The sequence below is a fragment of the Marmota monax genome, unplaced genomic scaffold (genome assembly GCF_021218885.2).
Source record: "Marmota monax isolate L192 unplaced genomic scaffold, Marmota_monax_Labrador192_F-V1.1 WCK01_AAM20220418_F8-fsc00012, whole genome shotgun sequence".
In the NCBI taxonomy this organism is placed as follows: Eukaryota; Metazoa; Chordata; class Mammalia; order Rodentia; family Sciuridae; genus Marmota; species Marmota monax.
In genome coordinates, this window is record NW_026695227.1 from 1,185,702 (window position 1) to 1,202,655 (window position 16,954).

The 16,954-nt window shown below is 37.3% G+C and overlaps 2 protein-coding genes across 6 annotated transcripts in view; one reads left to right on the plus strand and one right to left on the minus strand.

Annotated features, from left to right (window-relative positions):
* The window catches only part of Borcs5 (BLOC-1 related complex subunit 5), a 118,062-nt gene extending 103,456 nt beyond the window's left edge, over window positions 1-14,606 (plus strand). Inside the window, exon 4 of the mRNA XM_046436269.2 lies at window positions 14,321-14,606. Coding sequence (XP_046292225.1) covers window positions 14,321-14,449 — 129 coding nt within the window. The 3' untranslated portion in view covers window positions 14,450-14,606. The remainder of the gene's footprint in view (window positions 1-14,320) is intronic.
* Dusp16 (dual specificity phosphatase 16) overlaps window positions 1-16,954 on the minus strand; it is a 104,702-nt gene that overhangs the window by 3,795 nt on the left and 83,953 nt on the right. For all 5 annotated transcript variants that reach the window (XM_046436264.2, XM_046436260.2, XM_046436261.2 and 2 more), the window contains 2 exons: window positions 10,399-10,558; window positions 1,867-1,990 (listed from right to left, as the gene is read on the minus strand). In XM_046436264.2, the coding sequence (XP_046292220.1) occupies window positions 1,867-1,990; window positions 10,399-10,558 (284 nt within the window). The remainder of the gene's footprint in view (window positions 1-1,866; window positions 1,991-10,398; window positions 10,559-16,954) is intronic.

Below are 16,954 nucleotides of genomic sequence, written 5' to 3' on the forward strand. Positions count from 1 at the left end.
TATGAAGAGAGGAAAAATCAAAAACTGAATTTTATACTACACTTTATCTTAAGAATATTAAGTGAGTAAACACGAGGGGTTTATTAGACCTTCCTAAATACTTTGGAAGATGACTGGTTTACAAGTTCAGAGAGATGCCTCAAGATGGAGAATATAAAGGACTTCTGTGCTGAGGGAACTCTGACTCTGGGGGCATACTAGAGAGAGAGGGTGCCAGGCCCAAAAGCTCTAGAGTTTTAGCCTTATTATTTTTAATGGCTCAAGACTTCCAATGCAATTGATAAGAGGGGATTTCTTTGGCTACAACCAATGAAATCCTGCCACAACACACACTGGTACAACCAAAAGAAGTACAGTGTAATGGTCATTTGCCAGCTTTAATTTTCCAATATTATCCCTTCAATGTCCCCATGGTCATTTCTCAAGACATTTCACATTTTAATGACCAAAAAAAAAAAAAGTATCAGATGGTCAAAGCACCTAATTCTGAGTTCCATCTTTTTGTACCCTGTACGACAGAATAACCAACCACAAAGTTGTATCTGGGGGCTAAGTATTATGCTGATGCCCTAAATTATTTATTCAATCTTCAAACCTACCCTAATCAGTGGGTGCCATTATCCCCATCATGAGGGTACATAAATCTTGGACTTGCCTAAAATCACATAGCTACTAACTGATGATACTGGAAGTCAAAGCTAGGTCCATCCGATGTCTGGGTCCATTTTTGTAATATGTTAAAGATTCATCAAGGGGTCAAAACTATGAATAAGTAGCTTTTATGTTTCACTGAGGAAACAAGGCTCTTAAATGTAATAGAAAAACTCTTCAATGGAACCAGAACTTCATGAGTCAATTACCTGTCAGATGCTGCAAAAAGTAAAACTACACAGAAAATCTGCATACAAATAAAGAATAAGAAAAATTTAAAACTCCATAGAAATCAAGTAATCTAAAGCAAATTAACAAAGCCAGAAATAACCAGTTCAACTATAGTTTAAATATTAATGTAGGGTCCTTGTGCTAAGACTTCCTCATGTGATACTATGGTGAGGCCTCTGGTTTCTGCATGGAGCAGGACAATGTCAGGCACAAAGCCTGAATGAAGGAGAGGAATCTGGTGCAGGTAGACAAGGGCCCATCCACACCAGTTTCCTGCCTCAAAAGACAAGCTGGGCTGCTCATTCCTTCCTTCTAATTTTACCCAACTGTTAAAACGGGCCTGCTCTATGTGTTTCTATTTTTTATTCTTTATCACATGAAAACTAACTACCTCTACCCAACAAGGCCTGAAGGAAACACATATTCATAAATCACCAAGAAAACTCCAGCCCTCAGCAGTATTGCCACTTGCCTGCCTTCCCTTTTGAGAAAATAGGAGCCAGCGCAACCTGGTCAAAACTACACACTGCAAAATCTGGACAACTAGGATGTAGGAAATTAGTGAATTCATTTGATGGTTATTTGGTTTTACACTTGCCTATATTTGTCTTTTTCCTCATAGCAATACAAAGTTTGAAGCAGAGTATATTCTACTGGAAGTTTTTTTTTTTTTTTTTTTTTTCTTCATAAATACATTAGAACAAATGATACTTCTCCGACGAAGGAAAGGAATAAGCTCTCTGCCTGGTGTTTTTCCTTAAACTTAAAAGGTAGCTGAGGATGAATCTGACACATTAGGGCAGAATGAATGCTAACTGATAAAACTGCATTCTTTTCAAATCTTTGCAAGACCATTTAAAAATCCACAGAAACCTGAAAAGAGAGTGACTAAAATAATCACAATTTGCTTTAATCTGCTTTTCTATTCATTGTGTTTCAGGGCAAATGAAAAGCCCACTCACACAGACATGTTCTTGTCCTCACCTGTAAGCCTCATCTAAAGACATGTCCATCCTCTTCATGATGTAGGCGATGGCAATGGTGGCGGAGCGAGAGATCCCTGCTAAACAGTGCACTAGGACACATCCATTGGAAGCTTTTGCTTTCTCTGTATGAGTCAAATTCAAGAAAGTTAACAATTTAGTTCAGCAAAATGGAAATTTTGTTTCCATTTGTTTACTCAAGGTCTTAGCCTGAAAACCTCAAAGCAAATCTTTTCTATTCACATTATATTTACTCTTTCAATATTCTTTTGAAGTTAGGGAAGATAATTTCCTCACCATTGTTATACAATGGATGGTTAAGGTCCACAAGCATTAATAAGCAACATGTCACTAACTCAGGTTACCTGACACTTATTTCACTATTTTTTACCATATATTTTTTTCCATTATTATTTTAATAAATTTTCCTGGATATGATTCCTGCATTACATGATTCTACTTGCTTAGTGTAGAAATTTTCAGAAATACAGAAAAGTACATAAAGAAAATAAGAACCATCTAAAACTCCGCACCCAAGATAACAACTAACAATTTGTTTACGCATGTTATTTGACACACGTTTTCCTCCCAACTATGAGATTTTAGGGGTGGAGGAGGGTAACCGGGGATTGAACTCAGGGACACTCAATCACTGAGCCACATTCCCCAGCCCTATTTTGTATTTTATTTAGAGACAGGGGCTCACTGTGTTGCTTAGTGCCTCCGCTGGCTTTGAACTCCCGATCTTCCTGCCTCAGCCTCCTGAGCCACTGGATAGGATTGTGCCACGGCGCATGGCTGATAATTTTTTAAAAAATATAGTTGCATTTCAAATAATGTATGACACACATTACTAATGAGAAAGGAGGGAAGTGAGGGAGAGACTAGATCATAATGCAAGATGCCAGACCAAGTGAGTTTTTTTTTCCTTTTCTTTTTTGCTATGCTGGAAATTAAACCTAGGGCCTCAAACACTCAAAGCTAGCAACTGGCCACTAATCTACATTCCCAGCCCAAATATTTTTTTAAATGCCGAGACTTGTCAGACATGAGAGTACACACCTGTGATCTCATCTACATGGGAGGCAGGAGGGTCCCAAATTCAAGTCCAGCCTGGGCAATTTAGTAAGATTCTGTCTCAAAATAAAAATTTTTAAAAAGGGCCGAGGATGTAGCTCAGTGCTAGAGTACTTGCCTAGCATGAATGAGAGCTCTGGGTTCAATCCCCATACCACACAGGCACACCCCCACCCCCAATAAATAAATAAATAATAAAATTCATGAGTTCTCTATTTAGGAAATTTTACCGTGTGTCATAAAATAGCTCAACTTTATTTTCTGAATTTAAGAAGAAAACTATGCATAGCTAGATGGGGTTTACCAGGTCACTTTAATGAGGACAAACAGAACTTTTATCCCTTCCTCGACACCCAGGAATTACTGTCCTTTATCGCATTAGTTCCCCAAAACATGGCAGAAAGACTCAGAGATACTTTTAGTGCTGTCATTTCTCATTGTTAAGGGGCTTTAAAAAAACATAAATGTGGAAGTAGGTTAGGTTATCCCACATGGCCTGAAAGCAACCAATATTCTATGCAGAACTGACTGTCTCAAGTCTTTTTATTATTTTTTATAATATTTTTAGTTGTAGGTGGACACAATAACTTTATTTTGTCTATTTAGTTTTTTTTTATGTGGTGCTGGGGATCAGACCTAGTGCCTCATGCATGCTAGGCAAGCAATCTACCACTAAGCCACAACCCCAGCCCTGACTGTCTCAATTCTAAACAATTACATGTGTGCTTCTTTCTTAAAGCTGTTGCCAGGGAGCTACATTCTTCCCTTTCATTTTTATTTTAGTTGAAAATTACCAAAAGTTACCAAAACTATGTTAAAATTATTAGAATTAACAAATATGTAAGAAACCAGCTCCAGCACTGCCTATGTCACAAATATTTCACATTTCTTCTAGATATGATTTATTCATTATGTATCCAACAATCTAGGATGAATAGGCAGCAACTTCAGCTTCCGTTCTAGATAGGAAACCAAACAGTAAAACAATAACAAATGACAACAATGCAACACTGAAACAAAGAACCAAGTGCTAAACAAAATAATAATAAACCTGTATATATAAAGTCTTTAGTTCTCTTTGCTCTACTGTACAGTGCTTACCCTACACTACTCTGTATTCCCCCTTTTGCCTTGGCTGCTAGAAGCTAAATTTTTCATTTAATTTCAAAAAGAAACAGTAATTCAGATTCTCTATCAGTTATTGCACTTTTCCTACTCCAGTATTACTTGATTCTTGCACTTTTTTTTTCTGTACCATATTAATGTGTATATGAATATGTGCATCTTTTTATCCCAATCTCTTATTGTAAAGTACTCCAATACTGATTAGAAGTAGGCTTAAGGTTTTGAATGTTGATCATAGTCTCATCTGGAAAACTAGACTATGAGGACCTAGAATGGTCTTGCCTCTATAATACTAGACATAGTACATATACAGTTAGTACTAGCAGATTGATAAATAAGAAATATTCATAAAAGTTTTGAAAAAGGGCTGGACGTAGTGGCACATGCCTGTAACCCCAGCAACTCCACAGTCTGAGGCAGGAGGATTACAAGGTCAAGACCAGCACAGCAAGACCCTGTCTCAAAATAAAAAATAAAAAGGGCTGGGGATGTAACTCAGTGGTTAAGTACCCCTGGGTTCATTAACCCAGTACAAAAAAAAAAAAAAAAGAAAAAGAAAAAGGCTAGAAGGAAATAAACAATGACAGTAACGTATGTGTTATAATGTTGAGGTTATAGGTTTCCTTTTCTGTTTTTCAAACATTGTTTTTATAACCACAACTCTCTTGATATATATGAATGATATATTGTCGATGGACCTTTATTTTTTTATGTTTATATGTGATGCTGAGAATCGAACCCAGTGCCTCACACATGCTAGGCAAGTGCTCTACCACTGAGCTACATCCCCGCCCTCTTGATACATTTTTAAGAATCAAATTAAGAAATGCTTATACTGGAGTGGGGTTCATTAGCATACAGATCTTGGCAGACATGAGTGCTAAACTAAGGCTTAAAGCAAAGGAAGAAATACACACAGACCTGACAGAGAGAAGGGACAAGTGTGCAGGAAAGCCCTGTGATGAGCTGAACAAAGTGCCCAGAAAACAGCCTGCCTGAGAAGGGACAAGTGTGCAGGAAAGCCCTGTGATGAGCTGAACAAAGTGCCCAGAAAACAGCCTGCCTTGGTTGGCACTCACGAGCTGTATGAGAAATAACCAGAATATTTCACAGGTGGGGAGCAGCTGCAGGAGGGTCTCTTGGGAATGTTAGGCTAAAGGATGTAATTTTTATGTAGAAAATCAAAGAGCCTCTTGCAAGTTCCTGAACAGGGAACAAGAAGGCAGTGATGGTGTCAATGGAAATAGAAATGGCACACTAGCACTACAGAAATTCAGGAATAAAATTTACACTAAACAAGAAGAAAGGGTCACAAATAAAGAGAGGGGACATAAGAAAGAAGGAAATTCTCATTACATTATTAAAATATTAGCTGGATGAGGTGGCTCATGACTATTCAGATGACTGAGGTGACAGGAATTATTGCTCAAGCCCACGAGTTCAAGACCAGCTTTGGGTAATGCAGCAAGACCCCACCTCAAAAGCAAAACAAACAAACAAAAAAAGCCAACCAAACTAAAAATATTTACTTAAAGCCAACTAGGAGCCAAGTACTTTGCAAGGTATTTAATACACATATATTATCTACTTTAATTCTTCAGCATCAAAATAAGGTAGTTTCCAGTTCAGGAAATAGGCACACAAGCATGACCTCCATGTTGGGGACTGAACCCAGGGATGCTCTATCACTGAGCTACATCCCCTACCCTTTTTTACTTTCAAAGAGGCACTTCCAAAGTTTCCAAGGATGGCCTCAAACTTGGAAGTCCTCAGGCATATAAGTTTTAAGCAATTTACTCCAAACTACTATTAACTAAGGGAAGCCAAACTCAAAAACTGATAGTTAGGCTCTAAAGTACATGATCTTAATCACCTTGCCTTGGTGCAAAGTCACGAGTTTGGTGTGAGTGAGTTGGCGGGGGGGGGGGGGGGGCAAGGAGACAGTGAGGAGGGAGCAGGGGCATCCAGATGCACAAGAGGGTACCTCATGAGAACCCCACCACACAAACAGGCAAACTTTGCTATTGCTGCCTACATTGACTAAAAATAAAATATAAAGCTCCATGAAAACCCGAGTCCTTCCACCAAACCCAGAGACTTGCTGAAATTTAATCTAAATAACAAAAAGAGAAAAATCAAGATATTGTATCTAGGTATAGGGGTACATCTTCTAATTAGTCTATCATGACTAACCATGGCATCAAGTACCATGGAGAAGACAAATAGCAATTACAGCGAATATGAAAAAAATGAGATTTCTGCCTTCAATTATTTGAGTGGGATAGGGTAGTGGCTCACCTAAATAGAACCAAGCAAATAAGTGTGTTTGTTTGTGTACATTTAACCAATTGAAACATGGTAAAGTTCCTTTTGCATAAATGAAAAGCGGCATGATGATCCCAATCTCTCCCATGAAAGAAGAAAATAAACTGGGAGTAAAGTTACTCATATTCTCTTTTTTATGAATTCCTCCCAAATGTAGGCATTGTTATGACTTAACAGAATCAGGTTCTCCTCTTGATAGATCCTGAGATCATACTTTTAGCTGAAATTAGAGCAAAATGTCTCTGGATCAATATGACATGCAATGGCAACATTAATCATTATTATTATTTTTCTAAAGCAGCAGAAGGTGAATGATATGCTAAAGACATTTCCTAGAAGTATAATGAGAGAGTATTAATTTGGGGAATTTTCTCTATGATTATTTTAATGGGAGTGGTCATGGTCATTTATCTTTAGTTATTTCACAGAACGAGTCCTAATTGAATATGGAAACTCTTGGCAATCCGGAAAATTTGAGAAAAGATAACTATTTCAGAATTACCCAAAGCTCCAATAGCATTACCTAGAAAATCCCTCTCCTAGATGATAAAATATAGTGGGGACTTAATTTGCATCATTTTTCTTTTTTAAAGAAACTAGTTCTTTTATTTTTAACTACAGTAACCAATTCAGAGTATTTCAGTGTGGATTAGAGTGCTCAAACAGATGTGACTATAGGGGGTGAGCAACAAAAATTCCTCACATGGACATTAAGGGTCAACACCTTATTATGCTGCTCACTAGGGAGCAGTTTTCTCCTCTGTTCAGCCTCTCCACACAAACCACACTTTAAAAACATATCACCGATTACCACCAACACACTTGATCCTGCAGGACCATAAGGTCACAAAAGCAACAAGGACTTATCGAAATTCTGAATTTGAAGCAGAATGCGGAGTAGGAAACAGAATGTGTGTGAATTTTATTAGACCCATAACTACTTGAAAATACTGCCACTTGGATTGAGGCTCAGATATCTTGTGACATGTAAGAGATTCTAAATGTACTAGGATTCTTTTCCCCCCATCAGATTTGACTTTTCCCTGGGGAAAAGAGCAGCAAGGCAATAGGGAATATCACCAAAGTTTCCCAAAGTATTTTACAGGATTTGAAAAACTTGCGTGTGTAAGATTTAATTCCAAAAGCTTAACTAATTTTTTAAATTATTTATTTTAATTAGGTATATATGACAGCAGAATGCATTTTGATTTATTGTACATAAATGCAGCACAACTTTTCATTTCTCTGGTTGTACAAGATGTAGCATCGCATCATATGTGCAGTCATACATGTACCTAGGGAAATGACGTCCATCTCATTCCACCATCTTTCCTAGTCCCATCCCCCCTCTCCACCCCTCCCTCCCCTTTGCCCAAAGTTCTTTCATTTTTCCCATGCCCCCCCCAATATGGATCACCATCCATTTATCAGAGAGAACATTCAGCTTTTAGTTTTGGGGGATTGGCTTACTTCACTTAGCATGATATTCTCCAACTCCATCCATTTACCTGCAAATGCCATAATTTTATTCTCTTTTAATGCTCAGTAATATTTCATTCTGTACATATACCACAGTTTCTTTATCCATTCATCTATAGAAGGACACCTTGGTTGCTTCCACAGTTTAGCTACTGTGAATTGAGCTGCTATGAACATTGATGTGGCTGCATTACTATAATAGCAGGCTGATTTTAAGTCCTTTGGGTATAGACCGAGGAGTGAGATAGATGGGTCAAATGGTGGTTCCATTCCAAGTTTTCTAAGGAATCTCCATACTGCTTTCCAAAGCAGTTGCACCAATTTGCAGTCCCACCAGCAATGTATGAATATGCCTTTTCCCCTACATTCTTGCCAACACTTATTGTTGTTTCTATTCTTGATAACTGCCATTCTGACTGGCATGAGATAAAATCTTAGTTTTGATTCGCATTTCTCTAAATAACTAGAGGTGTTGAACATTTTTTCATATATTTGTTGATAGATTGTATATCTTCTTCTGAGAAGTGTCTGTTCAGCTCCTTAACCCATTTATTGATTGGGTTATTTTCTTTGGCGTTAAGTTTTTTGAGTTCTTTATATATCCTGAAGATTAGTGCTCTATCTGATGTGCATGTGGCAAAAATTTCTCCCCAAATGTCGGCTCTCTCTTCAAACTCATTGTTTCTTTTGCTAAGAAGAAGCTTTTTCGTTTAAGTCCATCCCATTTATTAATTCTTGATTTTATTTCTTGTGCTTTAGGAGTCTTGTTAAGGCAAGGCCTACTTTTTCTAGGGTCTCTGGACTAATTCCTAGGTCCTTGATCCACTCTGAGTTGAATGTTGTGTGTGGTGAGAGATAGAAGTTTATTTTCATTTTGCTGCATACAGATTTCCAGCTCTCCCAGCACCACTTGTTGAAAAGACTATCTTTTCTCTAATGTATGTTTTTGGCACCTTTGTATAATATGAAATAACTATATTTATGTGGGTTTGTCACTCTGTCTTCTATTCTGTATCTTTGCTCTACATGTCTATTTTCATGATAGTACCGTGCTGTTTTGTTATTGAAGCTTTGTAGTCTAGTTTAAAGTCTGATATTGTGATGCCTCCTGCTTCACTATTCTTGCTAAGAATTACTTTAGCTATTCTCGGGTCTTTTATTTTTCCAAATGAATTTCCTGAGTGTTTTTTCTATAAGGAATGACACTGGGAGTTTAATTGGAATTGCATTCAATCTGTATAGTGCTTTGGGTAATATGACCATTTTCACAATATTAATTTTGCCTATCCAGAGCATGGAATCTTTCCATCTTCTAAGGTCTTCTTCAACTTCTTTCTTTAGTGTTCTGCAGTATTCATTATGGAGGTCTTTCACCTCTTTTGTTAAGTGGATTCCCAAGCATTTTATTTTTTTTTTAAAGCTATTGTGAATGGGGTAGTTTTCCTAATTTGTCTTTCAGAGGATTCATCACTGATGTATAGAAATACACTTGATTTATGGGTACTGATTTTATATCCTGCTACTTTGCTGAATTCATTAATTCATTCTACAAGCTTTCTGGTGGAGTTTTTTGGATCCTCTAAGTATAGAACCATGTCGTCAGCAAATAATGATAGTTTGAATTCTTCTTTTCTTATTTGTATTCCCTCTAATTTCTTTGTCTCTCTAATTGCTCTGGCTAGAGTTACAAGAACTATGTTGAATAGAAGTGGTAAAAGAGGGCATCTCTGTCTTGTTCCAGTTTTTAGAGGGAATGCTTCCAATTTTTTTCCATTTAGAATGATGTTGGCCTTGGGTTTAGCATAGATGTTGAGGTATGTTCCTACTATCCTTAGTTTTTCTAGGGTTTTGAACATGAAAGTGTGCTGTGTTTTGTCAAATGTTTTCTCTGCATCAATTGATATAATCATGATTCTCATCTTTAAGTCTACTGATGTAATGAATTACATTTATTGATTTCCATATTTTGAACCAACCTTGCATCACTGGAATGAACCCTACTTGATCATGGTGCACTATTTTTTTAATGTTTTATGTGATTTTCCAGAATTTTATTGAGAATTTTTGCATCAATATTCATCAGGAATATTGGTCTGAAATTTTCTTTCCTTGATGTGTCTCTGCCTGGTTTTGGTATCAGGATGATAATAGCTTTGTTGAATGAGTTTGTAATGGTTACTTCCTTTTCTATTTCATGGAGTAATTTGAAGAGTATTGGTATTAATTATTCCCAAAAGCTTAACTAATTTTTAAACACTTGCAACACACAATCACAGATCCTATGAGGCTTCTTACCCTTGGTACTGTTAAAAGTTAGCTAAGAGGTCTCACAAGGCCAAACCTTAGGGACAGCACAACACGCACATCACCTTGACAGCTAAGTGAGAAAGCAACATCATGTTTTTTCCTGACTTTTGAAATCTCTGAAACAGGTTCCTTTCCTTTAAAGATAAAAAGAAGAGAGAGGGGCTACACCTACAGATGAGACTATAACCCAAAGGACTGTAATGCTACTTGAACTACTTACCAATGAAATCCACTGATTTGTCCAACCATGGCAAAATTTTTTCACAGAAGCTATCATTGACAGGCACTCGAAGGAAATGAGACTCAGGGATAAAGTCAGGCTTTGGACAGGTATTGCTGGCATTTAACACATAACCAATCCCGTTCTGTTGCATCAGCTCCTGTAGAAGGAAAAGCAGTTGAAATGACTAATAATATGATAACATGATCATTTTGAAAGATTAATGTTATGATAAAAATTACCAGTCTCCTTAAACTAATTATTCTCATTAGGAAATCCAAAAACCCAACAAAATGACAGTCTGGAGAGGAGGAAAAAAATTTAAGGAAAAAAGTCTATTTAAAATAGTACAGTACACTTGAAAATTATACACGACTAATATAGCAAATATTCTCTCATCTCCATTGCTACAGAGAAAAGCAGAGCAAATAATACAAAATAAAATGACCATTTATACAACTTCAGAATATGTGCACACATAAGAACATTTTCTTCCCACACCAAATATGCTGGGTTTTCTCTAAGATATAGCCCTAGGCATTCTTCTAGAACTCATTCTTTTTGAAGGCTGCATCTCTTTCTAAGGCATTAATTATATGCTCTACATGCTGCTGGGTGTGTGTGTAGTGTGAGAGTTTGTATCTCCTCTTAAATTTCTGGCTACCTACTGAATATTAGGACGTCCCACAGGCCCTTCAAATTCAAAATGTCAAAAACTAAACAAGCTTTTCTTCTTTCTCTGCTCCAATCTCTTGTTTCCTCTCTATAATCCCCAAAATTGGTTTATGGTAATAACATCCATCCATTCAGCTGAGGTAGAAAATAAGATCATCTGGCTCCTTTCTCTTCCTATAACCCCCTTCCAAATGGCTGCCAGATTTTTTTGGTATTGCCTGTTCCATTTATCTTCGTCTATTTTTATTCACTGCTCAGTGATCAGTATTCATCAAAATAAATAAAAAAGCTACTAGAGAACTCAAAGTTTGCAGTGTTTTTCTCTCCAAACCATATTTAAAATTTTTTATTTTTTTTATTAAAGCATTATGGTTATATATAGTAGTTGGGTTCATCCCAACAAACTCATACATGCATAGAATTTTGATTTCAGTTCAGGATCCCCTCCCCCAAACCATATTCTTAACTAGTTATCTTTTTCTTTTTTTTTTTTTTAATAATTGTTTTTTAGTTTTAGGTGGATACAATATTTTTATTTTTATGTGGTGCTGAGGATTGATCCCAGTGCCTCACACATGCTAGGCGAGCACGCTACCACTTGAGTCACATCCTCAGTTCCAACCTTTTTCTTTCTTATTGAGACAGAGTCTCATAGTGCTACCCAGGCTGGTCTCAAACTCTAAGCTCAAATGATCCTCTTTCCTCTCAGCCTCCCCAGGACCATGTGCCACCACATCCAGCTACAGCAATTTTTCTTACAGTTAAGTACAAGATAATTGCTTTATCCACGCTCTTCTAATTTCATTGTTTCATTTCCTGTTCCTGTCCCATACACCCTCTCAATGTCACATATATACTCACCTCTGTGCTTCTGTTTACACCATTAGTATGCTTAGAAGGCCCTGTCCCTCTTCCTGATGGCTCTCTTCCCACTTTTACTACTTTGTTTAACCTTATCTAATAATTCCTTCCCACTAATGCATAATTGGTGATTCAAATTTCTGCCCTTCCAAAGTACTTTGCTCACACCATTAGTAGAGTGCATGCATTGCATTATCAGTAACTCTTTTCACCCTATTAAGTAGTGAAGTAAAATGAGATATTAGATCAATTTTTGGTTGTTTTTCTATTTTTAACACCAGCTACATAGTTGCACTAAGTACCAATCTGTTCATTTGATATCCCATCTACCATTTACCAGACAAGTCTAATAAACAACCCCACTTCTTTAGTCATTCCATTATTGCCTTTCAAGAAATGTTCCAAGCCTCTTATTTTAAGCAACCTTGGTCATTTCTTTCTTTTCTTGGAATGTTACCTCTTCTACAAATTCTTTTCAACTACCTAAAAGCAGCTGATAAATGAAGACATTAGTGAACTCGCATATAACACATTTGGCACAATAAATATATTTCATCTTACATAAAAGGTGGACAGAGTGTAGATTTTGCATACAATCCTTATTGTTGAGATGACAATCAAGAAACAGCTTTTGGAATCAGATAGGCTTCTTAGCTTGAACAATATCCTTCATCTATGCCAGAGCTCAATTCTGTTGGTTGTCACCTATGCTTCTGTTATGTTAATAATCAGACTATGAAGATCTTTGAGTTTTTTGTTTGCATTTTTGCAGTACTGGGGATTGAACTCAGAGCCTCATGCATGCTAGGGAAGCATTCTACCTGTGAGAAACACCCCCTAGCCCTTATGGAGACTTTAATGATAAACCTTTAAACTTTTGTATTTGTGGCAAAAGTTACATCTGTTTTTCTGCAGCTGAACCAAAGCTATATCAAGTTTATCTAGTACCAACCAATTAACCATAGGGCCCAGAAACAAGTTCAGTACTCCCAGGTAAAAACAAAAGTGGGCTGGCCATTAGTTAGATCAGCCTTTGAGAGCTTTTTTCACCAATGGTCCTTAGAGAAAAGAATCATATTTCTTTCTCTTTTCTACCAACAATACTATAGATTTATTAAACTGAAAGTGAGGGAAGCTGGGTGCAGTGCTGCAAGCCCAGTGACTTGGGAGTCTGAGGCAGGAGGATCTCAAGCTCAAGGCCAACCCAGGCAACCAGTGAGACCCTGCCTCAAAATACATTTTTTTTTAAAGGGCTTGGGATGTAGCTCAGTGGTCAAGTGGTTGCCTACCATGCATGAGTCCCTAGGTGGGAGGGTGGGAGGAAGGAAGGAAGGAAGGAAAGAGTGAGTAGATTCTGTTTCACCTGAGTCAATAAAGAAGATATTCTAGAAGTTTCTAAGAAAAGGGTGTGACACTGCAGGGTGCAGTGGTGTATACCTGTAATCAAAGCTACTTGGGAGTCTGAGGCAGGAGGATTGCAAATTCAAGGCTAGCCTGGGCAACTTACCAAGATCCTGCCTCTAACTACCTAACTAACTAACTAAGAGCTGGGGGCGGGGGGAAAGGAAAGAGAGGCAGCAGCACTATGAAAATTATAGTGTCATCTGCTACAAATGATCCAAAGATAACAGAAAATTCTAAGGCAAAACATGTTGCACGTCAGTGAAGACTGTTAGATGTAATTTATCAAACAAAAGAATTTAACAATGTACACTTATGACCTATAGCCTAAAAACCTATATTTAATGAAAATGTCGACCTATATTCTATCAAAAACAATTTGTTGACCACCTTTCCTAGAAAGTCTGTTAATATAACACTGTGGTATATGGCACATATTAGGAAAATACTATCTAACATCTAAAAAAATGCCTATTAAGTGCCAAGCACTACAATAAGCATTTAAATAGACTGTCTCATTGAATTCTCATACCCATTTTTTTTGATGTGAGTGCTATTATTATCTTCATTTTCCCAAGGAGAAAACTGAGGCTTAGTTAGTGTTTTCCAGAGTCTCACTTTCACAAGCTAGTCTCACTAGCTAGCAAGTGATACATTAAAATTCAAATCCAAACATTCTCATTTCCACAAATCTATACTATTCATCACCATATTCTGCTAAACTTAAGTTCCTTCTAAAGCAAATCAGATAGAACAATAATTAGCCTACATATATATTTTTTAATTAAATGAACTATTAAAATATAGTTTTTCTTTTTTATCCTTTTTAACTATAATAAATTAGAAGGCAAAGGCATGACATTCTGGTTATGCACTTCTCAGAGAAGATTTGTGAGTGACTCAGGCCTTTAGATGGTTATTTGAGAAGAAACTTGTCTGAGTTATCTATTTTGTCCTCTCTTCTCTCTCATCACCTCAACTGTAGTCCTGCTATGCTGGTGTTCCTGCCATGTTTACAGCAGTATCTTCTTTGGGATCAGAACTGAATGCCTACAAGCATATTCACGGACACGTTGCTTACTGCCATCACCAAACTGCAATGGCATTGCTGTAGCCAAAAAGGCAGAAGACATGAGAAGCAGTTCTGACCTAAGGAACATCAATAAACCAAGTTTACAAAGCTGTTTAATCACCAAAAATATTCTTCACTCATAAAACAATGAATCTCAAAAGATAAATTTCAAGTAACTGGCTAAAGAAGAGAAAAAGACATGTGTTTAAATTGAGACATAATTTATAGAAAAAATTTTTTTAATTTGTTTTTTTAGTTGTAGATGGACACAATACCTCTATTCTATTTTTATGTGATGCTGAGGATTGAACCCAGTGCCCTCCACATGTGAGTAGAGCACTCTACCACTGAGCCACAGCCACAGCCCCAGCCTTAGAAAAAATTTTCAATGACATGAGAGCTGGGTGTGGTGGTGTACACCTATAATCCTAGCAGCTCAGGAGGCTGACAGACTCAGCAACTTAGTGATACCCTGTCTCAAAATAAAAAACAAAAGGATTGGGGATGTGGCTCAGTGGTAAAGCACCGGGAGGGAAAGAGGGAAGGAGGGAGGGAGGGAGGGAGGGAAGGAGGGAGGGAGGGAGGGAGGGAAGGAGGGAGGGAGGGAGGGAGGGAGGGAAGGAAGGAAGGAAGGTAGGTTACGAGGGCAAGTATAACTATTAATAGAAATTTTAGCTGAAAAGATTTATTAAATCTATTATCCAGCAGTTTTTTGGAATATGATAGAATTTGATAATAAAACAAGTCCAAATTTTTAAAATGGAAAAGCAAGAAAAATATATGTCATCATGTAAAGTTAAAATATAATTTGGCTATTAAATTCCATAAATAAGTGCCTTTTCATCTTGGCAGTTACATCATCAGAGGAAAAAATCAGTTAAAAGAGAAAATCATTAAAAATAATACACATACATTTGAGCTGGGCATGGTGGCACATGCCTGTAATCCCAGTGGCTCGGGGGGCTGAGACAAGGAGGATCCAGAGTTCAAAGCAAGCCTCAGCAGCAGTGAGGCACTAAGCAACTCAGTGAGATCCTGTCTCTAAATAAAATACAAAATACCGCTGGGGACATGGCTCAGTGGTAGAGTGCCCGTGAATTCAAGCCCTAGTACCCCTCCCCCCAAAAAAAGATACACATATACTTAAAACAATATTTTAATTTAAAACAAATAAATGTCCTTTAATTCACTAATTTCTGATGTAGGACTTTGACTCATTCTTTTCTGGGTTAGCTGAACAAAGTTCTTAAGCAAATCACACCTAAATGCAGCTACCACTTAGTTTCCTTTTTTTTTTTTTTAACATTTATTTTTTAATTATAAGTGCACACAATACCTTTATTTTATTTTTATGTGGTGCTGAGGATTGAACCCAGTGCCTCATGCATGCTAGGCAAGCGCTCCACCTCTGAGCCACAACCCCAGCCCCTACAGTTTCCATTTTTTAAAGAGCAAGAACCTGTGAAACAATGTCAATGTAGAGGCTTTCCAGAGTATGCCAACTCCCCAAATATTTTACAGTTGCCTTATTTCCAAATAATTTTATAGAAAAGCAGTAATTTATCTTTCCAAAACATTTATTTTGGGTTATATAACAACAACTCTCTTTATTCATATATCATCAGTGTATGTAAATATATATTTTTTAATTTCTTTCTTGTTCTTTTTTATTTTTTTCTTTAGTTGTAAATGGACACAATACCTTTATTTTGTTTATTTTTATGAGTTGCTGAACCCAGTGCCTCACACATTTAAGGCAAGGGGTGTACCTCTGAGCCACAACTCCAGCCCAGTGTATGTATATATATATTTTTTTTTATATTTTTAATTTTTTATTGTGGGTTGTTCAAAACATTACAAATTTCTTGACATATCATATTCCACACTTTGATTCAAGTGGGTTATGAACTCCCCCCTTCACCCCATACACAGATTGCAGAATCACATCAGTTACACATCCATTGATTTACATATTGCCATACTAGTCTGTTGTGCTCCGCTGCCTTTCCCATCCTCCACCCTCCCCCCTCCCCACCTCTCCCCTCCCCTCCCCTCCTCTCTCTCTACCCCCTCCACTGTATAACCCTGAGGGTCTCCTTCCATTACCATGCAATTTCCCTTCTCTCTCCCTTTCCCTCCCACCTCTCATCCCTGTTAAATGTTAATCTTCTTCTCCTGCTCTTCGTCCCTACTCTGATCTTAGTTACTCTCCTTATATCAAAGAATACATTTGGCATTTGTTTTTTAGGGATTGGCTAGCTTCACTTAGCATAATCTGCTCTAATGCCATCCATTTCCCTGTAAATTCTATGATTTTGTCATTTTTTAATGCAGAGTAATACTCCATTATGTATAAATGCCACATTTTTTTTATCCATTCGTCTATTGAAGGGCATCTAGGTTGGTTCCACAGTCTTGCTATTGTGAACTGTGCTGCTATGAACATCGATGTAGCAGTGTCCCTGTAGCATGCTCTTTTTAGGTCTTTAGGGAATAGACCAAGAAGGGGAATAGCTGGGTCAAATGGTCAGCCCAGTGTATATATTT